Source organism: Muscardinus avellanarius (genome assembly GCF_963383645.1).
Source record: "Muscardinus avellanarius genome assembly, chromosome: 5".
NCBI classification, from domain to species: Eukaryota; Metazoa; Chordata; class Mammalia; order Rodentia; family Gliridae; genus Muscardinus; species Muscardinus avellanarius.
The window spans coordinates 132,608,885-132,632,565 of record NC_137790.1 but is presented as its reverse complement, the minus strand read 5'-3'; the positions used below and the strand labels follow the sequence as shown (position 1 = coordinate 132,632,565).

The 23,681-nt window shown below is 47.0% G+C and overlaps 1 protein-coding gene across 2 annotated transcripts in view; it reads right to left on the bottom strand.

Moving 5' to 3' along the window:
• Positions 1-1,798: 1,798 nt before the first annotated feature.
• PIK3CB (phosphatidylinositol-4,5-bisphosphate 3-kinase catalytic subunit beta) overlaps positions 1,799-23,681 on the bottom strand; it is a gene marked incomplete at both ends in the record, with an annotated part of 69,486 nt that continues 47,603 nt past the window's right edge. For both annotated transcript variants that reach the window (XM_080695846.1, XM_080695847.1), the window contains 9 exons: positions 1,799-1,936; positions 2,894-3,026; positions 4,486-4,631; positions 6,221-6,344; positions 7,286-7,453; positions 15,596-15,674; positions 17,074-17,183; positions 18,166-18,344; positions 22,659-22,758. In XM_080695846.1, coding sequence (XP_080551972.1) covers positions 1,799-1,936; positions 2,894-3,026; positions 4,486-4,631; positions 6,221-6,344; positions 7,286-7,453; positions 15,596-15,674; positions 17,074-17,183; positions 18,166-18,344; positions 22,659-22,758 — 1,177 coding nt within the window. The remainder of the gene's footprint in view (positions 1,937-2,893; positions 3,027-4,485; positions 4,632-6,220; positions 6,345-7,285; positions 7,454-15,595; positions 15,675-17,073; positions 17,184-18,165; positions 18,345-22,658; positions 22,759-23,681) is intronic.

Here is a 23,681-nt window from a genome sequence, read left to right as displayed (position 1 = left end):
GGCAGTGCTCGCTACTCTCCAAAGTCCTGCGTCGTGGCCTGTCGGTGAACAGTGATGGACCGCTGCTGGACACTGCCCCGACACGCCTGTGCTCCGATGGGCTTTTCCTGGTACTTTCACTGAGTCTGGACCAGCCCTGGAAATGGGGAGTTCAGACGCCAACCCCCACCCTCAGCTTCCTTATGCCCAAGAAACAGGCCTGCTCTGGGCACCTGTCCACTGGGAGACACCTCCAAGTGGCCGCAGCCGGCCTTGGCTCAGATGCCAAGTAAATGACGCGGTGTCGGGGAACCTCCTACTGAGGGCGCCCCTCACCCCAGGCTCCGCCAGTGCCCAGAGGCCTCCCACACTCCTGATGGGGCCTCGGCAGGGAGGGGCCCTGAGCCTCAGCCTGCTCCTGGGGCTGGAGGACTCCTGCTGAAGGACTTGGCCACATCTTGGAGGCCTGTGCTGCCTGCAAAGAAGAGGCTCACACAGCCACGAACAGCCAAAACCAGCTCACCCGTTTATTTGAGAACATTGAGGACGACAAAATCAAACAGCCTTTAATAAATTCCTACAGAGAGCCCGGTCCCGGGCAGGTCCTCGGCGGTGTTCTCCCTGCGGCCGAGGACGGCGCTCCAGTGTTCTTTGGAGACGAGAGAGCTGTGAGACGCCGCGGGGTTCAGAAGGGGCATCCTCGGGCACGTTCAGACCAGGAGTTCCTATTGCACACGTGAGCGCTGCCCGCCACCTAGCACCCTAAGTACATGGTACCTCAACAAATAAATTAAAGATCTCCATGTGGCATAAAACCATTTCAATGTGAACGAATCCTTGAAAAAAATCACATTATTTCAAGTTTTAATAAATACAGTAAGAACCGCTGGCATTTTACTAAAATACTGACTTTTCGGTCTGGAGTGGATTCCATAAATGGGTTCCTTCCGCGTCGTGCTTTCTGGGCTACAACTGCTAGTGTTGCGCTCCATGGAGAGAGCGCTTTCACAGAGGCCGTGGACACCTGCACTAGTGCGCGCCTCCCTAGAGGCAGAGGAAGAACTGGATCGCACAGGTAACTGGACGGACGCTGAGGGAAGCGCCACCTTTTGTAAAACTTCAAAACACAGGCTGAAGAATACCAAAGAAACATCGTTTTATATAGAACTCCCACTAGAAATTTTTATAAATATATATGCAGCATATTTATATATATATTATATTTGCCTCACCAGTAGATTTTCAGCGAGTCTGGTTGGAATGATGCAATCATGGTAAATAAATATTAACAAAAGAATTAATGAGTGTCCACAGGTTTAAAAGATTTCTTTTCAAAAATAATCATAATTTCAAATTATATTATAATTTGTAGTTTACACAATTTTTAAAAAGAGAAGGAAGACAACTTTCTTTGCAACCTTACTTAGAAAGTAAGAACGCCCAGCCCCAGGTGTGGGCAGGTGTTGGCCGAGTGGTCACAGCTGGTCACAACACTGAAAACAAGTATTTACACCTTTCTGGTAAAGTACCCGAACACTTGAGAAAACACCAGTCTCTAGTAGCATTCCTGGCGTGCGGTCAGCAGGAAATGATTATCCGTAACGCTGAGAGGACTCGTGCCGAGCCTCGGAGGCATTCAGAAAGCAGAGGCGGTCCTCGGGGGCCGCTCGGGTCGCTCGCGTCTGTGGACTGCGGGCTTCTGAGGCCGATGGAGCCCCAGATTTCATTCCCTTTACGGCATCTCCGGCAGGGCCACATCCGCTTTAGTGCAAGTGCAAACCAAAATGAAACAAGACCAAGAGGCGCGGCGCAGAGGCCGCTAGGACCGGTAGTCCTTCCGCACGGTGTGGGCCATCCAGTTCACTTTAGTCGTCCAGCTTTCCCTGAGCGCCTCGTCGAATTTCTGCTTAAACTGTTTGAGCGCTTCATCTTCACTCTTCCCTAAGGCGAGAGAGTCCTGAAAATGACGGGGAGGGGGACAAACAAACGTGCATTTGATGGTTCCTCAGCAGACACGTCAAACATCCCGATGGCCAGAGGCGGGCCTGCCGCGCCTCCCGGCCCCCCGCGGGGCATCTCAGGCTCTTTTTGAGATGTCATTCGCAGGTCGGGGTGTGAGCACCGAGGGGGCCCGAGAGCAGGACCCGCCACAAGTGCTTCTGAGGACCCGGGATCCTCACTCAGCTGCCTCCTCGCCAGACGCCTCAAGGCCCACGAGTGCCCTGGCAAGTATGACGTGGGCGCCGAGACGCAAGGGGCTGCCCAGGGCTCCTCCTTGGTCTTCCTGTGTGTGGCTGCAAGGCCACTGCCCAACACAGCCCTCTTTTTGCTCCTTTTACTGATAAGAGAACCATCAGGGTTAAAAGAGCCTCTTTCAAAATTGCTCCTTCCTGCAAACTTCCCAGATTCTTTTCCTCTTGGCTAAAGACCAACACAGACCAACTCATGCCCTTTGGGACAATAGAATGAAATCAGACTTACTTGGTGGTAGTACTGGAGACAGAACCCATGGGGTGCTCTAACACTAACCCAGAACCCCTTTTGAGGTATTGGGGATTAAACCGTGGCACGGTATCTCCAAGCTATATCCCCAGACCTTTAATTTTTTTTTTAACTTTGAAACAGGGTTGCTGAGGGTCTTACAAGCTGCTGAGGCTGGCCTTGACCCTGCAGTCCTCCTGTCTTAGCCTCTCAAGTACTGGGATTTCATACACGTATCACCATGCCCAGTCCGTTTTTGTATTTTACTTTGAAACGGGCTAAGTTACCACACGCTGGCCTAGCACCCGTGGTCCTGCCTCAGCTTCCCAAGTCCTGGGATCACAGGTGCGCAGCTCTGAGCCCAGCAACACAGGCGCCTCCGTCTGAGCTCCAAGCCCACGAGGTCCAACATACGAGGAAAAGGAGTCCGTACCTTGAGATACTGTATGTCCTTGACTGAGGTGAGCTCCGGAAGCCCCGCGGTCAGCATCAGTGCGAAGAGCGTGATGAAGAGGTTCCCGTGCCGCCGTAAAATCAGGTACGCGTCCTCACAGCACTGGCGGAAGCTGCGCAGGCGCCGCGAGTGGCCGAGCACCGCGGGGTTGGGAAGAGCGCATTCATAGGAAGACAAGAGGCAAGTGTGAGCTTCCCCTTAGCTCTGGAACACGGACAATCAAGGTCCACTGCTGATTTTTACTTCTGTCCTGAGTCTAAAATTGCATAAACTAATCAGGCTCTCTAAAATCACACGAGTATTTTTCGAAAACAAAACTAAAGGGAAACTCCTATGATAAAAGGCCACATAGCCAGCTATGCTTCTGACTTCTTATGAGTTCTGAGAACTCACTGCCGAACAGGCGACAGTCTTCCTGGATGCTCTCCCGGGCTCGCGGCCTCTCCTGGCGCGACCTCCCCACTGGCCCGCTGTGCACGTCTGCTCGCTCCTCCCGCCGCCTCGCCTCCCCCCCTCACTCTTCCAGCAAATCTACGCCCTTCGTCTGCTAGAAAACTCATCCTCACAACTCCACGCAGCAGAAACCCAGGCAGCCCAGGAACAGTGACAGCAGCTATTTGTTAGGGCGCGCTGCCTGGGCCACAGGGTACAAAGCTCTAACTGCCACAAGGGCCGCAAATCAAGTTACGTCTGCCCATATTTTGAGATAAAGAAACACAAGCAAGAAGACAAGTAATATGTTTAATGGGGGTCTTTTTTTTGTCTTGCTACATCCCAGCCCGACAAGTAATATGTTTAAGAACATGCATGTAGGAAGGAGTAGATTAGAGAGCTGGTCTCAGAACCCATGATCTCCACACAGAATGACAGCAGAACACCTGTTCTCTTCGCATTTTACAGTCAATTTTTTTTTTCTTTTTGTTTTTGTTTGCGGTACTGGGGATGGAACCCAGGGGCCTTCTACCTCCGAGCTACACTCCCAGACCTATTTTTTATTCTTTATTTGGAAACAGGGTCTCACTGAGTTGCAAAGGGCCTCACTAAGTAGCTGAGGCTGTTTGTGAACCCGTATACTCTTGTCTCAGCCTCCCAAATGCTGGGATCACAAGCGTGCACCACCACGCCCGGCTCCAGTCAAATGTTTTGACAGTTTTAGAGAATTGTTCTGTAACAGGTAAAAGTTGGCATACTATTAAAATAAAATACAGTAACCTATCTCAAATTTTTTTTGTGTGTGTGGTACTGGGGATGGAACCCTGGGGCATTTTACCTTCAAGCTACACCCCCAGCCTAATTTTTATTCTTTACTTTGAAAAAGGGTCTCACTGAGTTGCAGAGGGCCTCACTAAGTAGCTGAGGCTGTCCGTAAACCTGCGATCCTCCTGTCTCAGCCTCCCAAATGCCGGGATTACAAGCGTGCGCCACCACGCCCGGCTCCCTTAAGCATGTCTGAATCCCCAAAACCTCCTGTATCACACTGAATTATCTCCCAGATCCAAATATCCCCGAGTAAGGCCACGCGGCACAGACAAGCGCCAGCCGAGGCTGCCCTGGACGCGCGCGGTACTCACCGGCCGAACTTCTCCGTGGTGCCCGTCTTCCCCTGCTGGATGACATGGATGAAGTCGTACGTAAGAATAAAAGGCACTCGCTCCCGTTTAATGCCAAATTTAGACTTGAAATTTCCAAGAATATGTCCGAAATCGATGTGGAAGAGCTGGAAAGCAAATGGGATTCAATTCCCCTCATTTTGTGATGGCTTTCACATAGAAAGGTCAGCTCCCCGGGCCTGGGCTCCCCGCCTGCCCTGCTCTGTCCACAGCCCATGGGCCACGCAGGGGCCGGCACTGCTAATACTCGCGGTTCTTTCGCACTCAAAAATAGCCCTGCTATCGAGCTGCACACGGCAGAGGAGAATCTTTAGAGACTTGCAAGTAACAAACATGTCTGACCTTTACAAAGCCAAATGCTTTGATAAAACATCAGACACAACAGCTAGAGTGTCTCCTGCCGCACAGGCTCCCGAGCCGGACCAGCGCCGAGGCCTTCTCCACACTCACGAGCTGCCCGCTGCCGCCTCCATTTTCAACATACCGTTTCTACTCATTTTTGCCTCCCGAGTTTAGATGACTCTTGTGCTAACATAATGTTACATAATGCAGAGCACTGTCTTAACTTCTGGCTACATTAGTACTGAGGTTTTGTGTTTGTTCTGGTTTTTTGTTTTTGTTTTTGTGGTACTAGAGATTGAACCCGGAAACACTCTACCTGAGCTAAACCCGCAGCCCTACCTTATGTTTTATTTTTAGACAGGGCCTACCAAGTTGCCATGGCACTGCTACGCCGCCGGGGCTGGCGGCAGACCTGGGCTCTCCTGTCCCAGCCTCCCGGGTGTGCGCCGGCGCCCTGTGCACATCACAGTATGTTGTGCACATCACAGTATGTTTCAAAGCTGAACCTGTGGTAGTAGTATACTAGAACGACATTTCCTGCTAATTGGTTGATTTTTTCCTTAAGAAAACTCCTGTTTTCATTTTGCTTAGTCTTCTATCAGCCTTTCACTAATTCTTCCTGAACTCTCTAAAAATCCCAAATTAATTTTCCACTGGCCAAGGTAGTGCATGGTTTCTCTGGGCAGGCTGCTTTTTAGCCTGTGCAGGGCCAGGGAACTTTACTGCTCTCCCCTTTCCATCCCGCCTCCTAAATCTCACGTAACATATTCTCATATTGTTTTTTGTGGTACTGAGGACTGAGCCCGAGCACTCTACCTCCGAGCGACATCCCCAGCCCTATTTTTTATTCTTAATTTTGAAACAGGGTCTCACTGAGTTGCAAAGGGCCTAAGTAGCTGAGGCTGGCCACAAACAGCAATCCTCCTGTCTCAGCCTCCCAAATGCTGGGATTACAAGCAGGCACCACCACGCCCAGCTAAATTTCTTAGTAAAAGAATAGGCCACTTTAAAATAAGCACAATAAGCTGGGTGTGGTCGTGCATGCCTGTAATCCCGGCACTTGAAAGGCCGAGGCAGGGAGAGCACAGGTTTGCAGCCAGTTTTAGCTAAGAACTCAGTGAGACCCTCAGAAACTTAGTGAGACGGGGTGTAGCTCAGGGGAAGCCCTGGGTTCAAATCCCAGCACCCCCCACGTGACCCCAATAATTTTTTAACATTTAAATAAATGCTTCCCACCTAACATTAAGCAAACAAATGTGGAAGCGGATGGCATGGGGACGAAGGGCCAGGGGAAGACTGAAGGCAAGACAAGACGAGTGCGTTCCGCGGCCCGCGCTCCCCGCGCGCGGCTCACCTGGCCCGTTTTCTTGACCATGATGTTGTCGCTGTGCCTGTCGCCAATCCCGAGGACATAAGAAGCTACACAGTAGCCAGCGCAGGACAGGGTAAACTCCTCGATGGCTCGGTCCAGGTCATCCCTGCAGAGGAGGAGGTGGGAACAACAGCGCATTAGCTGCCAAGCGAGGGGCCGAGGCTGGACCACACCTGCGTCCTTTTAACTGTGTGGAGAACGTAGACATAAGGGGCCCGAACCACAGGAGCACGGCATGGTCAGCAGCCAGAGGGCAGGGCCAGGCTGGCTTCTGAAACGTTAGATGACGGGTGGGGCCCGTCCCAGGAGTCGCGGCCGAGTGGGACGGAGCAGCTCACGCACATTCAGCGAGGAGCAGCCATGGGCACTGCTGGTGCAGGCTGGGCGTGGGGACATTTTTGTCAGTTTGGGCCTAAGATGAGAATTCTACACTCAAGAGTTAAATGCTGTGTTTGCAGCCACTGAAGTCACTGCCTTCAATTAGAGGTGAGAAATAGAGACCCTTTGGAGACAAGGCCACAAATCAAACTTTAGAAACTGACTCTCACCTGCAACGATCACATGGATATTGCTAATAACAGCATCTGAATCTCACTTAGAAGTCTCTAACAAAAAACACCTGCACAGCTCTTCCCCTCCACTGAAATTCCCTTATTTCCTATACATTAATGCTTTTCCAACATCACAACATAAATAACATGACTCCAAGCAGGGCACTTTTTAGTCTGAAGAGCTCACAGTTTACAAACTCATTTCTCCTAAAATTAGTCTATTTGAAACTTACTTAGTTGATATGCTTAAAAGCTTAAATCTGCTACCTCAAAAATAGCTAAGTCATTAGGCTGTAAGCTTATTGCAGGGCTTCTATAATTTGATCTAGATGGAGTAGAATTCAACGCCAAGCACTCTTGAGGTTGTGGGAGCCTATGGCCGCGCTGCTCTAACCTGCAATAAAGCATGACTGCAGTCACCTTTCCTCGAAGACACGGATGGTCTCTACTGGGGAAGAGTTACTGTCTGACTAATAATCGAGCGGAACAAACTAACCCGGAATTATACTCCTTGAGCCAGCTCAGGAGGGCGTCTTTGTTGAAGGCGGCGGCGGCCGCCACGTTGCTGCTGTTGAGCTGAATGTCCGCGATCGTCTCAGAGGTGCTCACGACTTCAATGAGGCCGGAGCGGTCTCCTGTTGCTAGGCAGCCATAAGGCAGCATCCTGAAAGGAAAAATCGAGCATACGCTGTCATATTTTCCTTAAAAATGAAACATTAGTTAATAACATTTTCCTTTGATTTAAAGAAACTATCATCACTGGTATTCCTGCATTGCCCGTGCCTGTACTATTACCACGGAAAAACACAAGCTCTATCTTGTTTGGGAATAAAACTCTTGGCCGCCAGACGGAATGATTTACCAAGACTCCAACGACCCAGCTGCATATCTTTTGTTATGTAGTTATTCTGTAAGACACTGCATTTGCTTGTGGAGATGGACAGAAGCACGGGGGATAAAAAAGCTGTTCATTCCCCCTAAATCTCATGGCAGGGGATCATCTTCTGAGGAGCGCCAACAGGCACCATACACCACACCCGGAGAAGCGCTGTGTATGTTACTCTTCTTAATGGCAGCTTCATCCTGCCAGTTGTTCAAACCCACAACTTCAGGCCATCTTTGACTCCTCTCTTGCTCAGGCCCGGTATTTTAATTTATCTGCCTTGAAAATGTATCTAGAATCTAAATACCTCTCCATTCCCACTTTCCCTCCGCCAACACCTTCGTCTATTAAGCTTCATCTCAGTTATTTGACAGTTTCCTAACTGATCTGTCATCCTCGTCTTCTAAGTGGGACGGAGCAGGACCCAGTGGGAGCGCCCCGCGCCCTCCTGCACCCAGTGGGAGCGACAGCGGGCCTGGCTCAGGCTGCTTCAGTCTGGCCCGTCTCTCTCCCACTGCTGGCGCTGATCCTAGGACATGCCTCCAGCTGTTCCACAGACACATCAGGAACAGTACTAACTCAGTCCTTTGCATATGTTACTTTCTCTGCCTGGAATAATCCTCCCCCAAACATCTACATGGCTTATTCCCTCACTTCACTGAAATCTTTGCAGTAATGTCAACATCTTAGAACTTCCTGGGTCATCCTACTGAAAATGGCAGCACTGTCCCGAACACAATATCCACTGTCCTTCCCTGTTTGTTTTCCTGTATACAACCCAACACTCTCCAGTATCCTGTGCATTTTACTTTTCTTCCTCTGTTCTCCAATATTAGGATACAAGTTTATCAGGCAGGGATATTTAATTACTGCGGTATCCTCAGTGTCTGAGAATGTGCCTGGCACAAAGTAGATGCTCAATAAATACTTTTGAATTAATAAATCTCGTAACAAAATCCCTATAAGGTAAGGTCCTAGTTTTACAAATAAGGAATGTAAGTAGCTTTTCAAAAGTCACACATCAAATTAAGTAGAGGTGTATGTGGCTCTGAAACCATCTTTTTAGCCTAAAACAGCCTCCACTGACTGTAACAGGCTGATTCTTATGTAAACAAAAATGAGTAGGAAAACTGACGTGGATAAAGAATTACTGATGCAGGTGAAGAACCGTGTGTGCTCCGCAACAAGCAAATAGTTAAACCGGCAGCCAGGCGTCCCAGTACATGGGAGGCTGAGACAGGAAGACTGCAGGCTCAACGACAGCCTCGGCAATGTAGTGAGCGCGTACACACACGCGCGCACACACACACACACACACACACACACACACACACACACACACACACATACCTGGACACTGATGTGACACCAAACAGTCTGCATGTTAGTTTTATTTTCTTTATTTCTTTTTTTTGCAGTACTGGGGATTGAACCCAGAGGTATTTATCTCTGAGCTACATTCCCAGCCCCATTTTATTTTATTTTATTTTATTTTATTTTATTTTGCAGGTCTGGGGTTGGAACCCAGGGGCATTCGACCTCCGGGCTACACCTCCTGCCCTATTTTTTATTCTTTTTTTGAATACCGGGTCTCACTGAGTTGCAGAGGGCCTCACTAAGTAGCTGAGGCTGTCGGCGAACCGCGATCTTCCGGTCTCAGCCTCCCAAATGCTGGGATTACAAGCGTGTGCCACCACGCCCGGCTCCCCAATTTTATTTTTTATTATGAAACAGGGTCTGAGTTATACAGAGACTCACTAAGCAGCCGAGGCTGGCTGCGAACCGTGATCCTCCTGTCTCAGTCTCCCACGTCCTGAGGTTACAGGGGTGCACCACCACACCCAACGCTACATGTTGACTTTTACCTCCCAGCTGGATTACAAACTCCTAGGAGACAACTTCAACTGAAAATGTAGAAAGAGCTGGCAGTTTGTCAGCTAGTGACATTCTCATTAGTTAGATATTAAGACTGGCTACCAATACAATACTCTAAAATGTTTCAGGTTATCAACTGAAATGATTTTTGCCAAACTGAGAAACGGCATTTTGCTTTGATTTGTATTTTCTGATCTCTAGTAAAGATAAAAATCTCCTCAGATCTCTTTGGCCATTTAAAGAAAAACTTATTTGCCGGGTATGGTGGCACACGTTTGTAATCCCAGCGTTTGAGAGGCTGAGACCGGAAGATTGTGGCCAGCAGACAGCCTCAGCTACTTAGTGAGGCCCTGTGCAACTCAGTGAGACCTTGTTTCAATAAAGAATAAAATACAGGGCAAAGGGTGTAGCTCGGAGGTCGAATGCCCCTGGGTTCCATCCCCAGTACCAGAGAGGGAGAGGGAGAAGGAGAGAGAGAGGGCGAGGGCGAGGGCGAGAATTTCTTTTGTGGGAGCTATTCCCCCGTCCTTTGCCTACTTACTGGACTTTCACATACTTTCCTTAATGATGTACACAAGCTCTATATGTACTAATATTTCTTCTTGTTTTGGTTGCAAATATTTTCCCCAAATTTCTAAAGACTGTATTATAAAAGAGTAACTTGAAATGGGATGAAATACCTTAGAAGGTTCATAAAGATCAGGTTCCCACAGAAACACGGGACAGAATTTATAGCACCGCCACAGCTGGGGGCAGCCCCGAGCCGAGCCTCTCGTCAGGTATCGGGTGAGACAGAAGCAGGCAATCCCCACTCCCGCTGAGCGAGCAGAGCACGAATGCACGACGTGACGTGCGTGTGATCTCTGCGTGGGATGCTGACACGCGCAGGAGCCATGAAGGGTGTCCCGGAGAAGAGAGGGCAGGAGGCTGCAGGGGAGCGAGGGCAGCTCGGGACCGAGGAGGGGCACCGGGAGGACCACGGCTGCAGCCGCGTGAGCACTCCTGGTGCCCTGAAAACACTGCAACAGTGCTCAGGAAAGACAGAGGGGTGGAGCTGGGGAAGAGACGTGCTAAATAATATGCTGCATGTGCAACAGGCATTAGGAGGAGAGTCTATTACTTTATAAATTCCTTCCCAAGAAACTTCAACTATTTTATGCTGCTTCTTTTTTAAAACTGGGGACTGAACCCAGAGGCATTCTACCTCCGAGCTACACCCCCAGCCCTGTTTGTTTGTTTGTTTGTTTGTCTATGGTACTGGGTGTGGAACCCAGGGTCTTTTCTACCTCTGGGCTACACTCCCAAACCTATTTTATACTTTATTTGGAAACAGGGTCTCACTAAGTTGCTGAGAGCCTCACTCGGTAGCTGAGGCTGGCTTTGAACTTGTGCGATCCTCCTGTCTCAGCCTCCCAAGCGCGGGGATTACAAGTGTGTGCCACGACACCTGGCTTTATCCTTTATTTTGAAACAGGGTCTCACTAGGTTGCAGAGGGCCTCACTAAGTAGCTAAGACTGGCTGTGAGTGGCGATCCTCCTGTCTCAGCCTCCCAAGTACTGGGATTACAAGTGTGCGCCACCATGCCCAGCTATTTTATACCTCATTATAAGAACTTTTCCAGTTCTAGCAAAATAAGATTGGGAATAGAATTGGCAAGGTACGTTCAGACCTACTTGGTATACCGCGGACTGCTTCACAGCTGCATTACTCACTCATTTCTCCTTAGAGATCCACCTCCTGATAAGAGCGGCTTTGGAGCGAGCCCGCTCCCACTGACACGCTCGCTCGTCCTTATCGCGACCCAACACTCGCAGGCAAAGGCCGCAGGTTAAAGTGCGCTCTCCCACTTTCCTGCATCTCCTCCCTCCCCACTTGCAGCAACACTGGGCACAAGTCCAACAACTTCCTCTTCAAAAGCAGACAACGATGAAAGCAGTCAGAGCCGCAAGGATGGAGCATTTGCAACGGGAAGGAAAAAACATCCTTGTCAGAGAGTTTGACAGAAGTCAAGCCGGGGACAGACTCCTGGAGCGCAGGGCGTCTTATCTTGGCCGCCTCTGCAGTGAACTTGTACACCTCTTGTGAAGGCCATGGCAGCACCTCAGCAACAGCTGCCTTCCTTTCTCATACTCTGATTCCAGGAGCACACTGAAGAGACAATGAAGTCAAGCCCACAGCACTGGGGCTCTAAACGCTATGTATCAAGTGTTCTCTGGTCTCAACTCGGACACATTAACCCAAGGGCTTTCTTTTGGTTTTTTGCAGTGCTAGGATTGAAACCAGAGAGGCTGTACCACTGAGCATCCCAGCCCCTTAAGTGTGATATGGGACAGAGTCTTGCTAGGTTGCACAGGCTGGGTCAAACTGTGATCTCCCGCCTCGGCCTCCTTAATTATGGGCATCCTAGGTGTGCACCACCAGGCTGGTTTGACCCAAGTCTGAGTGGCACCAAGGGGGGAAAGTGTAAATCTTTATCTCATGCTTGAATTATTTTCACATTCTCTCTTCACCTCTCCAAGACTGATCGTTAAATACCTGATATATTACTTCTCGTGGGTGTCTCGGAAGGAAAGCAAATTCTATTAGTGCAACTCAGATATAAAACAAAATGGAGCCAGGCATGGTGGTGCATGCCTGTAATCCCAGTACTTGGGAGGCTGAGAAAGGAGGATCATGGGCTCCAGACCAGCCTCAGAAACACAGCGAGGCTCCCAGCAACCTAGAGACCCAGTTCCAAAATAAAAAACCAAGAAGGTCTGAGGGTATAGCTCAGAGGTAGATGCCCCCGGGCTCAGTCCCCAGCACCAATAAAACCAAAAACGGAATGGAGACAACCATGAAGAGATGGGTCCCACCGTGCGCAGGGGGGGCTGACAGCTCGAGGGCCTGTCGGAGCTGCCAGAGCAAACGCGCGTGCAGACAGCCTATCAGAGCCGACAGAAAGGCTGGCTGGCCTCAGTTTCTATTAGACATGAGAGAAAAGGCCAAGTGACCGTTTGTTGACCACAGGTCACTCTGTGGCCTTTGGTTAAAAAAGGGTTTTGATCAAAGGGGGTCAAGGTGTCTCAGCATATTGATGGCTTATAAATATTCTAATTTGACTCAAGAGATACCGAAATGGCATTATGGAGACATCAGAGAGAAATTAAAATAAGTGATATGAATTTCCATTTACACAAACATGGCACTGTTACAAGTCCTAAAATAGTAATGTACAAATGGTACCCAAAGATTTGGGATTGAACTTAAGAGCGCGTGTGCTACATGACCCAGTGCAACCTGAACAGCTGGCTAAAAGAAAAACAAACACAGTAAGAACAGTGGAGTACATATATTTATAGCAACAGTAAAAAAAGGTTTGGTGAGAAAAAGGCATCGGTTTGAAAATGAACTCAAAAAAGAATTAAAGACCTTCCTATTTTTTTAAAGCATGGGGTCAAAGGACAAAAAGTCATCAAAGATCCCACTGGACAGGCAAGTTCCTTTTTCTTGCTAGCCACAGTGCTTCCCCTGGACAGCGCTGGGTTCCCTCTAGCGCTCCCACGCTGAGCTCCACTGGGTGCTAAATGTGCTTCATACTGGGAGAGAATGAATACAGTCAAAACCAGGAGGAAAGAGCTCGGTTGGGTTTCCACTTAGGCTGAAGAGCTGAGGAAGCAAGGGCCAAGTCAACAGCTCAGGATTCACCACTCAACAACGCTCCTCACGCGGACAGAACCTGCTATGAGCAAAAGAGATCACTGTAGCCTATGTGCTAACGTTGGTTTTGTTTGCAGTACTGGGGATGGAACCCAGGGGCATTCTATCTCCGAGCTACAGCCCAGCCCTACTTTTTATTCTTTATCTTGAAACCGGGTCTCACTGTGTTGCGGAGGGCCTCACTAAGCAGCTGAGCTGTCTGCGAACCGCGATCCTCCTGTCTCAGCCTCCCGAATGCTGGGATTACAAGTGTGTGCCACCGCCTGGCTCCTACATGCTAACTTTGGAAGGAAGAAATAAGTTACAAAGTCTTAGCTTGAAGTTTCTCCTCTTTTTTTGTGAGCTCAATCAGTAAACACATTTTCTTAGGGGTTTCTATTATAGAGTCCACAAACGTTCATTAGGATGGGCCAGATAATACATTTTAGGCAGTGCAGATGAACTCTGCTGTTGTAGCACAAAAGTAGCCACTGACAATAATGTAAACAAATGGCTGTGTGTGCTAGCAAAATGGACTTCAAAAACAGATAGCCTAGCCGGGCGTAGTGGCGCACACTTGTAATCTCCACGCTTGGGAGGCTGAGACAGGAGGATTGCACAGGTTCAAAGCCAGCCTCAGCTACTTAGTGAGGCTCTCAGCAACTTAGTGAGACCCTGTTTCCAAATAAAATATAAAAAAGGTCTGGAAGTATAGCCTGGAGGTAGAAAGTCTCTGGGTTCCACCCCCAGTACCACACACACAAAAAAAAACCAGCCTTGCTGGGCGTGCTGGTACACACCTGTAATGTAATCTCAGTACTAGGAAGGCTGACACAGGAGGCTCGCAGGTTTGCGGCCAGCCTCCACTACTTAGTACGGCTCTCAACAAGTGAGACCCTGTTTCCAAATAAAGAATAAAATTAGGACGGGCGGTATAAGCTGGAAGTAAAATGCCCCTGGACTCAATCTCCAGTATCATGAAAACACACAAACAAGGGAGACGAGACCCCACTGGGTTCATGTTCTCAGCAGAGGGTTTCTTACAAGAACCCACTCCTCTGAGCTTTGTGGTACTCCTTAGGAGTGCTTTAACAAAAACTTACTATTCTTACTCATTCTGTGTTTTTAAAGAGCTCTATCAGAAATACCTTCAGAATTTAAGGGCAAAGATCTGTCGTTTATGGAGACTCCAGGGCCTCCTCAGATGAATTACGACCACTCTCTTCCTTATTCTGACATCAACAGTCCCAAGAGAGACAAACCACCCACAGCAAACAGCTCTTTCTACCTTAACAGAACTGGGAGACTGAGCTCTGGAACGACCCAAGAATAGGAAACTCTTTTCCTTTTTAAAAAGGTGAAAAATTAGATATCTGGGGCGTCATACTTTGATAAGCAAAGGTTCCTGGCCAAGTCTTACCATAGTTGTTTTCTCACTCAGATTGGTAAAATAGCAGAGAGACAGCTGGGTGTGTGGCGCACCCCTGTGATCTCAGGACTTCAGAGGCTGAGACGGGAGGATCACAGGCTCACTGGCAGCCTCAGAACTTAGTGAGACTGTTTCCAGATAAAAAATAAAATAGGGCTAGGGTGTAGCTCAGAGGTAGAATGTCCCTAGTTCAATCTCAGTATAAACAAAAAAACAAAAACGCTAACTTAGAGTCTAAGAATCCAGGATTTGAATATGGCTCTGCTACTTAATATTTTTGTAAATCTTGTCTTAAAATCTCTAGGGTCTTAATTTTCTCATGTATAAAAAGATCATGTACAATCTCAGAATTGTAAAGCTTTTATGACATTACATATGTGAAGAACCTAATATAATCCTTCTGTCAATAAATATATCAACTGCTTCAAGGAAAAAATATGTAATTTTTACAACCATAGGTTGGAATGTGATTCTTGACCTCTATACACATCTTATTAAAGTCCAAACCCATCTTTTCTTTCTGGAACCTCGGGTACATGTATGGTGTTAAATCTCTTGAGTTTAAATCTGAGGAGGTTTAAATAGGATAATGTATTTGAAAGTACACTGTAAAGTGCTATGTTAAATACTATTATGAACAACAAGAAGTAACAATAGATATGTGTGAAGGAATCAGTAAGAAGTTTTAGAAGTTTTGCTACGGAGCCAGCAGTGGTGGCACCTGTAATCTCTCTACTTGGCAGTCTGAAGCAGGAAGACTGCAGGTTCAAAGCCAACATTCAGTAACATACCAAAACCCTCCTTCAAAATAAAAATGGCTGATACGTAGCTCAGTGACAGAATACCCCTGAGTTCAACCCCCGTACCACGAAAAGAAAAGAAAAATAGCTGGGGGGGAATATAACATGACACAATTAAATACATTCACTAGAAATCTCACCGGAGGTCCAGCCCGGCTTCCTTCCACAGCAAGTCCATCAAGCGCAGCATCTGGAGTGTCAACATATCCTGCCGTAGATCTACGGGGAAAGACTTGCTTAGTTTTAAGCACTCTTCTCATTTTACGTGACTCCGTCAACTTCACTAAAATGGTTACAAATGCTGTGCTAATATTTTTCTACAATTTTAATGTTGATCATATTCAGTATAGCAAAGAGGCTCACTGGTTAGCATGTTCTCATATTCATTTTAGAAATTCAGTAAAGTTTAGCCAGGCGTGGTGGGCACGCTTGTAATCCCCACGCTTGGGAGGCAGAGACAGGAGGATCGCGCAGGCTCGAAGCCAGTCGCGCTGGCTTAGGAGACCCTGTTTCCAAATAAAGTACAAAAAATAGGTCTGGGGCTGGGCGTGGTGGCGCACGCTTGTAATCCCCGCACTTGGGAGGCGGAGACAGGAGGATCACGCAGGTTCGAAGCCAGCCGCGCGCGCTGGCTTAGGAGACCCTGTTTCCAAAAATAAAATAGGTCTGGGAGTGTAGACCAGAGATAGACGGGCTTCCAAGAACCCCAGTACCACAAAAAAGAAAAAGAAAAAAAAAAAAGAAGAAGGATAAAAAAAGAAAAAGAAATTAAGTAAAGTTTAAAACACTTATTTCCCCATGTGAGTTGCTACACTAATTGGCGGGTGCTGTCGCTGTTGGTCGTGATGTATTTACATGACACTATATTGTCACTCCCCCTTGTCTGTTTTAGTGCTCTAATAGGAACACAAGCAGATGCACCATAGGTCCACAAGACAGTAAGAGCCGAATTATTCATCATCACTTCCAAAAGTACTTTCAGGTAAAAGATGTACGAAAGTACTGACAATCTTTTTATTGCTAAATACTGGTATGGTCCAGTGGGGTAAAACATCTGGTAAAACATGCAGGTTTGCATAAAGAAGCTGTTAGCACATACACATTCACTGTGTTACCTCACTGGATCCCCTAGTGACCCTGGCAGATGGATGCTACAGTCCTCTCTAGACAAGGAGCTTTACGGACGCATCTGTAGACCTAACTATCAAGACATGACCACCTTTTGCCTTCCGAGCTATTTCCTTTTTAAAGTTTGAGTCAGTCAGATATTGTAATTAAAATATAAAACTACCACAGTAGAATAAATATGCTATACTGAAACAGGATGTTTGACTATATTATTTAAATATTCCATATTTCACAAGCTTTTTAATCAAAGGGGTAGACAATGTTTGTATTTTGTAGGGAGAAGAAAGGGAAGATTTACTACAAGTGAATTATAGAAATCATTTTCCAAGAAAAAAAAAGATTTAGGGCGTGCTATGTGTGACCTATGACCACTGACAGTCACTCTTGATGGCCAATTTTATGCGTTTATAGCTGCCTTTCAGATTAATCAAATTTAGCAACATGTGGAAACTTCCATGGAATTCGGCACCGTAAGAGCCTCAGTACTCACCATCACCATTTTTAAAAATCACTCCAACAAAATCTTCTCCAAATACCTTGTTGTTGTACACCAGCCATAAAGGCTTCATCTTGGAATCCATGTATTTACACTTTTCGACACTGAAATCAATCAGAAGGAAAAATGAGCTCATCTCAATGTGCCATAGTCAAGACTGATTATGCTTGGTATATTAGGCTTGGGGAAACCCTCCTGGAAGTCAGCGCTGGGAGCGTTTCTCTTGGAAGAGAAGGCACCATGAGAACAGCCTTGGTTGGCACATGGAAGCCACAGTTGCCAGGCTCAAGCCCTGGAGCCGCCCTCTTCACTGCCCCTGCCGAGAATTTCTCTTTCTATCCAGGTGCAGTGGAGCACACTTGTAACCCTAGTAATTGCGAGGCTGAGACATGAGGACTTCAGGTTTGGAACAGTGAAACCCTTTCAAAATAAAAAATAAACGCTGGGCATGGTGGTGCATGCTTGTAATCCCCGCGCCTGGGAGGCAGGGACAGGAGGATTGTGCAGGTTCGAAGCCAGCCTTCCTGGATTAAGAGATCCTGTTTCCAAATAAAGTATAAAATAGCTCTGGGAGTTTAGCCTGGAGGCAGAAGGGTTCCATCCCCAGTACCAAAAAAAAAAAAAAAAAAAAAAAAGTCAGCCAGGCACGATGGCACACACTTGTAATCATAGCAGTCAGGAGGCCAAGACAGGAGGAGCTCCATTTGCAAACAGCCTCAGTTACTTAGTGAGGCCCTCTGCAACTCAGTGAGACCCTGTTTTAAATAAGAAATAAAAAAATAGGACTAGGGGTGTCACTTGGAGGTAGAATGCCCCTGGGTTCCATCCCCAGACCCACAAAAAAAAAAAAAAAAAAAATTCAACTCTTGAAAAACAATTTCTTAGGAAATAAATTTAATTACATACAACTGAAAGAAAATTAACTCATAATAATTTTTATGAAGCACTGAGCTCACAGGCAGATGTCTGGCTGGACGCAATCATGCCTGTGAGAGCGGTCAAGATCTCTCCCTCTGGGAGGGGCGGTGGTCCGCGCCCTCTGCACTGCTGTGTTCCCGGGGGCGCCGACCAGCACCGGTCACTTACTGGAGCTCCGAGAGGATGACACAGGGGTTCAGAGGCGACTGCAGGTCAGAGAGGGCTTCCCGGTACGCATTCTGCTTTAAACAAGTGTGCATGGCCTCCTTCCCTTTGGCTCTGTTCAGCTTCACTGCATTCAACTTGATTAAACTGTTTAAGGTTTTTAATTTATTGAGTGCTTCAACCTGAAAAATAAGTTTCCCCACCATCAAAACTCATTTATGGTTTAAAATAATTGTAGTATCATGTGATCTCACTCATCAATACCATTCTCCCACCACACACACACAGTGTTAAGTTGATGACAAGCCACGTATAGAAAGTAAAATTTAAAAACTATTTTTAGTACTTGTTACTTAAAGCATTACCTTCAATCTTTAAGTCTTTTCTTAAGTCTTTTTTAATTTGGGGAAAAGTCAACAGACATAGGTTGTGGGTATTAAAGAAGATAAGTATGAGCCTTAAACTACACGTGACCGCCTCTCGCTTGGTCTTTCCCTCCAGCAGAGGAAAGCCTGTGTGGCAGCAACCCCAGGCTCCGACACGCAGTCTTGGCAGCGACTTCTTGTCCTGCTCTTGTGCGGGAGCTCAGAACATCCCTTTTCCACTGACAGGATAGCTGGACTGAAAGAATCACTGTGCAAAGGGTTTGCTGTCTAGGTCTACATTAATTTGTTTTTATAGTAAGGTAACTGATGATCACAATTTGGGCAAATAAAGTTTAGGCAAGTAGAACAAAGTGGATCAACAATGGCCAACTAAATAAAAAACACTGTTTAAAGGTCAACATTAAGCCAGGCGGCGCACGCTTGTAATCCCAGCATTCAGGAGGCTGAGAAAAGAGGATCGTGGTTAGTGTACACCCTCAGCTACTACTTAGTGAGGCCCTTTGCAACTCAGTGAGACCCTGTTTCAAAATAAAGAACACAAAATAGGGTTGGGGTTTAGCTCAGATGTAGAATGCCCCTGGGTTCCACCCCGAGTACTGAAAAAAACTTTATTGTTGAATAACTAAGGGTCTTTCATGGCATATTATATAAAATTCATAAGGCTACAACAGCCTCAGCCAACAATAAATCAGATAGAGCATTTTATAAGTATATTGGGTTTTCTTTATTTTTTGGTACTAGAGAATTGAACCCAGGGGCATTCTACCTCTAAGTTACACCCCCAGCCCTTTTTATTTTTAACTTTGAAACATGGTGTAAGTTGCCGAGGCTGTCCTGAAACCTGAGATTTTTGGGTCTCAGCCTTCCCAAGTACTTGAATTATAGGCATGGGCCAGCATGCCTGGCCTGAAGCATCTCAAATATGAATTTCTTCTGTTTGGACAGTTGAGATTTTCTATGCCCATCTCTAATGGTGCTAATATTTGTTTCCTGAATGGTCACAGAAAAATGCTCCAAATGTGTTAATATTATAGAGGTGAAAGAAAGAAAGAAAGAAAAAAAGAAAGAAAGAAAAGAGGGAGGGAGGGAGGGAGGGAAGGAAGGAATAAAGGGCAGGCAGACTGGACAGCCTATAGATCAGGAGAAAATCTTTGCCAGCTACTCTTATGATAGAGAAATAAAGAACTAAAAAAAAAACACTAAAAATAATAACTCAGCCAAAGAATAGGCAATTGAACTGAATAGGTGCTTCTCAAAAGAAGAAATACAAATGGCCAACAAATACATGAAGAAATGGTCAACATAACTAGCAATGAGGGAAATGCAAATCAAACCCAGAGCGATCTCATCTAACTCCAGTCAGTTAGTATGCCACACTCAGAACTAACACAACAACAGGTGCTGGCGAGGGCGCAGCCGGGCAGGAGCTCCGACAGCAAGCACGCACACCCATGTTTACTGCAGCACAACTTAGTGGCCAAATATGGAAGCAGCCCACATGTCCATCAGCAGATGAGCGGATAAAGAAGAGGTGGTATGTGCACAGAATGAAATTTCCCTCAGTCGTAAAAGGCCAAAATTGTGTCATCTGCAGGGAGATGGATGGAACGAGAGACACGATGCTGAGTGAGATCAGCCGGTCAAGGGTCGGAGGCTTTCTTTCATATGTGGAAGCTACGGACAAACTAGGAAAGCAGAGCTCCTTCAGATAAGTAAGGAGAGACCAGGAGAACAGTGGAAGGGGCTGAGGGAGGAAACGGTTCAATGATGGCATTGCGGACATGGAGGTCTCACTACACCTCACTAACGTGCTTGGGGTGTGTGTGCAGAGCCACACCCCAGGGGCTGTGGGCGTGCGTGTCTGCAGCACGTGGAACCTCACTGCCACGTATTACAAGTATAAAAAAAATCATTTGTTAATGTCACTAAGTTATCTCTTTGCTGTTTATAAAAAGTCAGGCTAAGGTTCCCAGAGAAGCAAGAAAGTATACCGTGTGGACTGATCATGAGAAAGAGACACGGGTTACATGATGAGGCCAACTAAGAAGGGCCAAGTAGCATCTTACAGGCTTTGGGAGAAAGTCTGGATTTTGAGTATAATGACAAATTATTGCAGGGATTTAAAAAGAAAAATGACGAGACAATTCACACTAAGTCACTTTACTAGCTGTAGAGAGCACGTGCGGGGTGGGGTGCGAGAGCGGGGTGAGCACAGTGTGAACGGGAGAGGGCGCTGGGCGCCAGGCGGGAGCCACGCACACGGGGCGCTGCTGCTGTGAGGTCTGCTTAAGAGTCGACACACCGAGGGGGCTGAGGACGTGGACCAGGCCGCGGCGAGGAGGAGCGGTGAACCGTGACACACGCCTGCGACCCGCACTTGGGGGCCGAGACAGGAGACAGCTTAGCAAGGCCCTCAAGACTTAGTGAGACCCCGTCTCAAATAAAAAATAAAATACGGCTGAGGTTTAGCTGAGAGGTAAAAGGCCCTGGGTCCCATCCCCAGGACTCCCCACACACACACAGTGATGAATCCGTGTCAGCTCCGACTGCCATCACCAATGCGCTCTCCAAGAGAACAATGCAGAAAGCGTTGCCTTAACATGAGACACTCATTAAAACCAACTAGTAGCCGGGTGTGGCGGCGCACACTTGTGATCCTGGCATTCGGGAGGCTGAGACTGGAGGATCACGGTCCACAGACAGCCTCAGCTACTTACTGAGGCCCCGTGCAACTCAGTCAGACCCTGTTTCCAAATAAAGAATAAAAAATAGGACTGGGGGTGTAGCTCAGAGGTAGGATGCCCCTGGGTTCTATCCCCAGTACCGCAAAAAAAACAAACAAAAAACTAATGGAAACCTAAGAGAATTTCTTGGGCAATACAAAGGAGTTAGAAAAGTATAGTCTAATGAAACTGCCATAGGGTTCTGATATAAAGATGGGATTGAACTCCGGAGAGCACAGGATTAGTAAAAGATGAAAGATGAGGAAGTAAAAGACTTCAAATGAGAGAAACAGGTTAGAAGAGAAGCCAAGCAGGGGAGCCTTTGCCACAGGCTAAAATGAGGTGCCAGCAAAATCTAGAACAGACAGTTTAATATTGCAGAAACTTTCAGCTAAGTGGACTGAATATACTGGTTTCAGAATACATCAGCAAGCTGAACCTACACTGATAATATCTAGTAGTCACATACACTGTGCACTGATGCTTAGCCCATCTCAACAATAAGTATATGAAGCCGGGTGTGGCGGCGCATACCTGTAATCTCAGTACTTGGGAGGCTGAAACAAGAGGATCACAGGTTCGAGGACAGCCTCTGCAACTTAGGGAGACGCTGTTTAAAAAAAAAAAGGCTGGGGGTGTTGCTGGGAGGTAGAATGCCCTTGGGTTCAATCCCCAGTACAAAAAATTTATATATTGTAATGACATATACAAATGTGTGTGTGTGTGTGTGTGTGTGTGTGTGTGTGTGTGTGTAAGTCTTTGGGATTCACCTCCAATTTGTACCCACAGACCTAGCCACACCGAAGGTGGCAATTTCCCAAATACTTTCATCAGTACTGCTGACACCCATGAATTCTCCTACATGAGAATCATACTCTTTCTGGATTCCAGCTTTCCCCAAAGAGACTTATGACATTAAAACAAAATAACTACACTGGGAAAAAGGAAGCGATCAGACTGTTGGAGGACTGCTGAACCCTGGCTCTGAATCAATACTCATTTCCAGATTCCAAATGCCGTTGGGGCCCACCAGTCGGAGCTCAGACTCGAGGAGGTCAGGCTCAAATCTGTCCCACTGCCGACACCCTGGCTTCTGAATGTGTAATAGTCAAACATGTCTAAACAGGCATGATCCATTAAAAACTTAAGGCATGCTATCAATAGAGAAAACATGAGGAATCCTGGCTATGTTCCACGGAGCCTTGGGTTATTAGTTTTCTGCTAAATTGATTGAAACTTCCAATCTTGACTTACATTTTCATCAAAGAATATATTAATTAGGCTATTACTAAAATCCGTGAAATCATGTGGTGGAAGAAATTGCATTTGATAAAACAGATCAAACACCATGCACCGGTTTGAATGAGTGTTAAGACGCAAGCGGTACCTGCTTGGAGAGCACCTTCATGTGCCCCACGCTCCCCCGGCAGTACGCCTCCAGGATCACGCCAAACTGCACGGAGATGGCAGGGATGTGCACCTCTGACCTGCACAAAGGGAACGTCACGTGGTGTGCGGATCCAACATTGCAATGACCAAAAATACCGACTTCCTTATTCTACTACGAAATAAACTTCTGAGGCCAACCAAAGTGAAGAACAAGTTATCTCATGCATCATATTAGACGGCCAATTTTCCAATTTATTGAATTTCTCTGTGTGTGTGTGTGTGTGTGTGTGTGTGTGTGTGTGTGTGTGTTATTGTGGATGGAACCCAGAGGCATTCTACCTCCGAGCTACACCCTCATCCCTATTTTTTTTTTTTTTTTTGGGTGGTACTGGGGTGGAACCTAGAGGCTTTCTACCTCCGGGCTATACTCCCAGACCTTTTTTATATTTTATTTGAAAACAGGGTCTCACTAAGTTGCTGAAAGCCTCACTAAGTAGCTGAGGCTGGTTTTTAACCCGTGCGATTCTCCTGTCTCAGCCTCCCAAGTGTGGGGATTACAAATGTGCGCCACCACGCCCGGCTTCATCCCTATTTTTTATTCTTTATTTTGTTTGTTTGTTTTTGCCGGTATGGGGATGGAACCCAGGGGCATTCTACCTCCGAGCTATGCCCTCAGCCTTATTTTTTATTCTTTATTTTGAAACAGGGTCTCACTGAGTTGCAGAGGGTCTCACTAAGTAGCTGAGGCTGGCCGAGAACCGCGATCCTCCAGTTTCAGCCTCCCAAATGCTGTGACTACAAGTGTGTGCCACTACGCCTGGCTAAATTTATTGAATTTCAAAATTCAAAAAGTTATGAGATAAGCGAGGTGTGGGGGTGTATGCCTATAATCCAGTACTTGGGAGGCTGAGACAGGAGGACCACAGGTTTAGAAAACCTCAGCAACTTAGTGAGGCTCTCCAAGTGAGAGACTGGTTCAAAACAAGAAAATAAAGTAAAGGGCTGTGGGTATAGCTCAGAG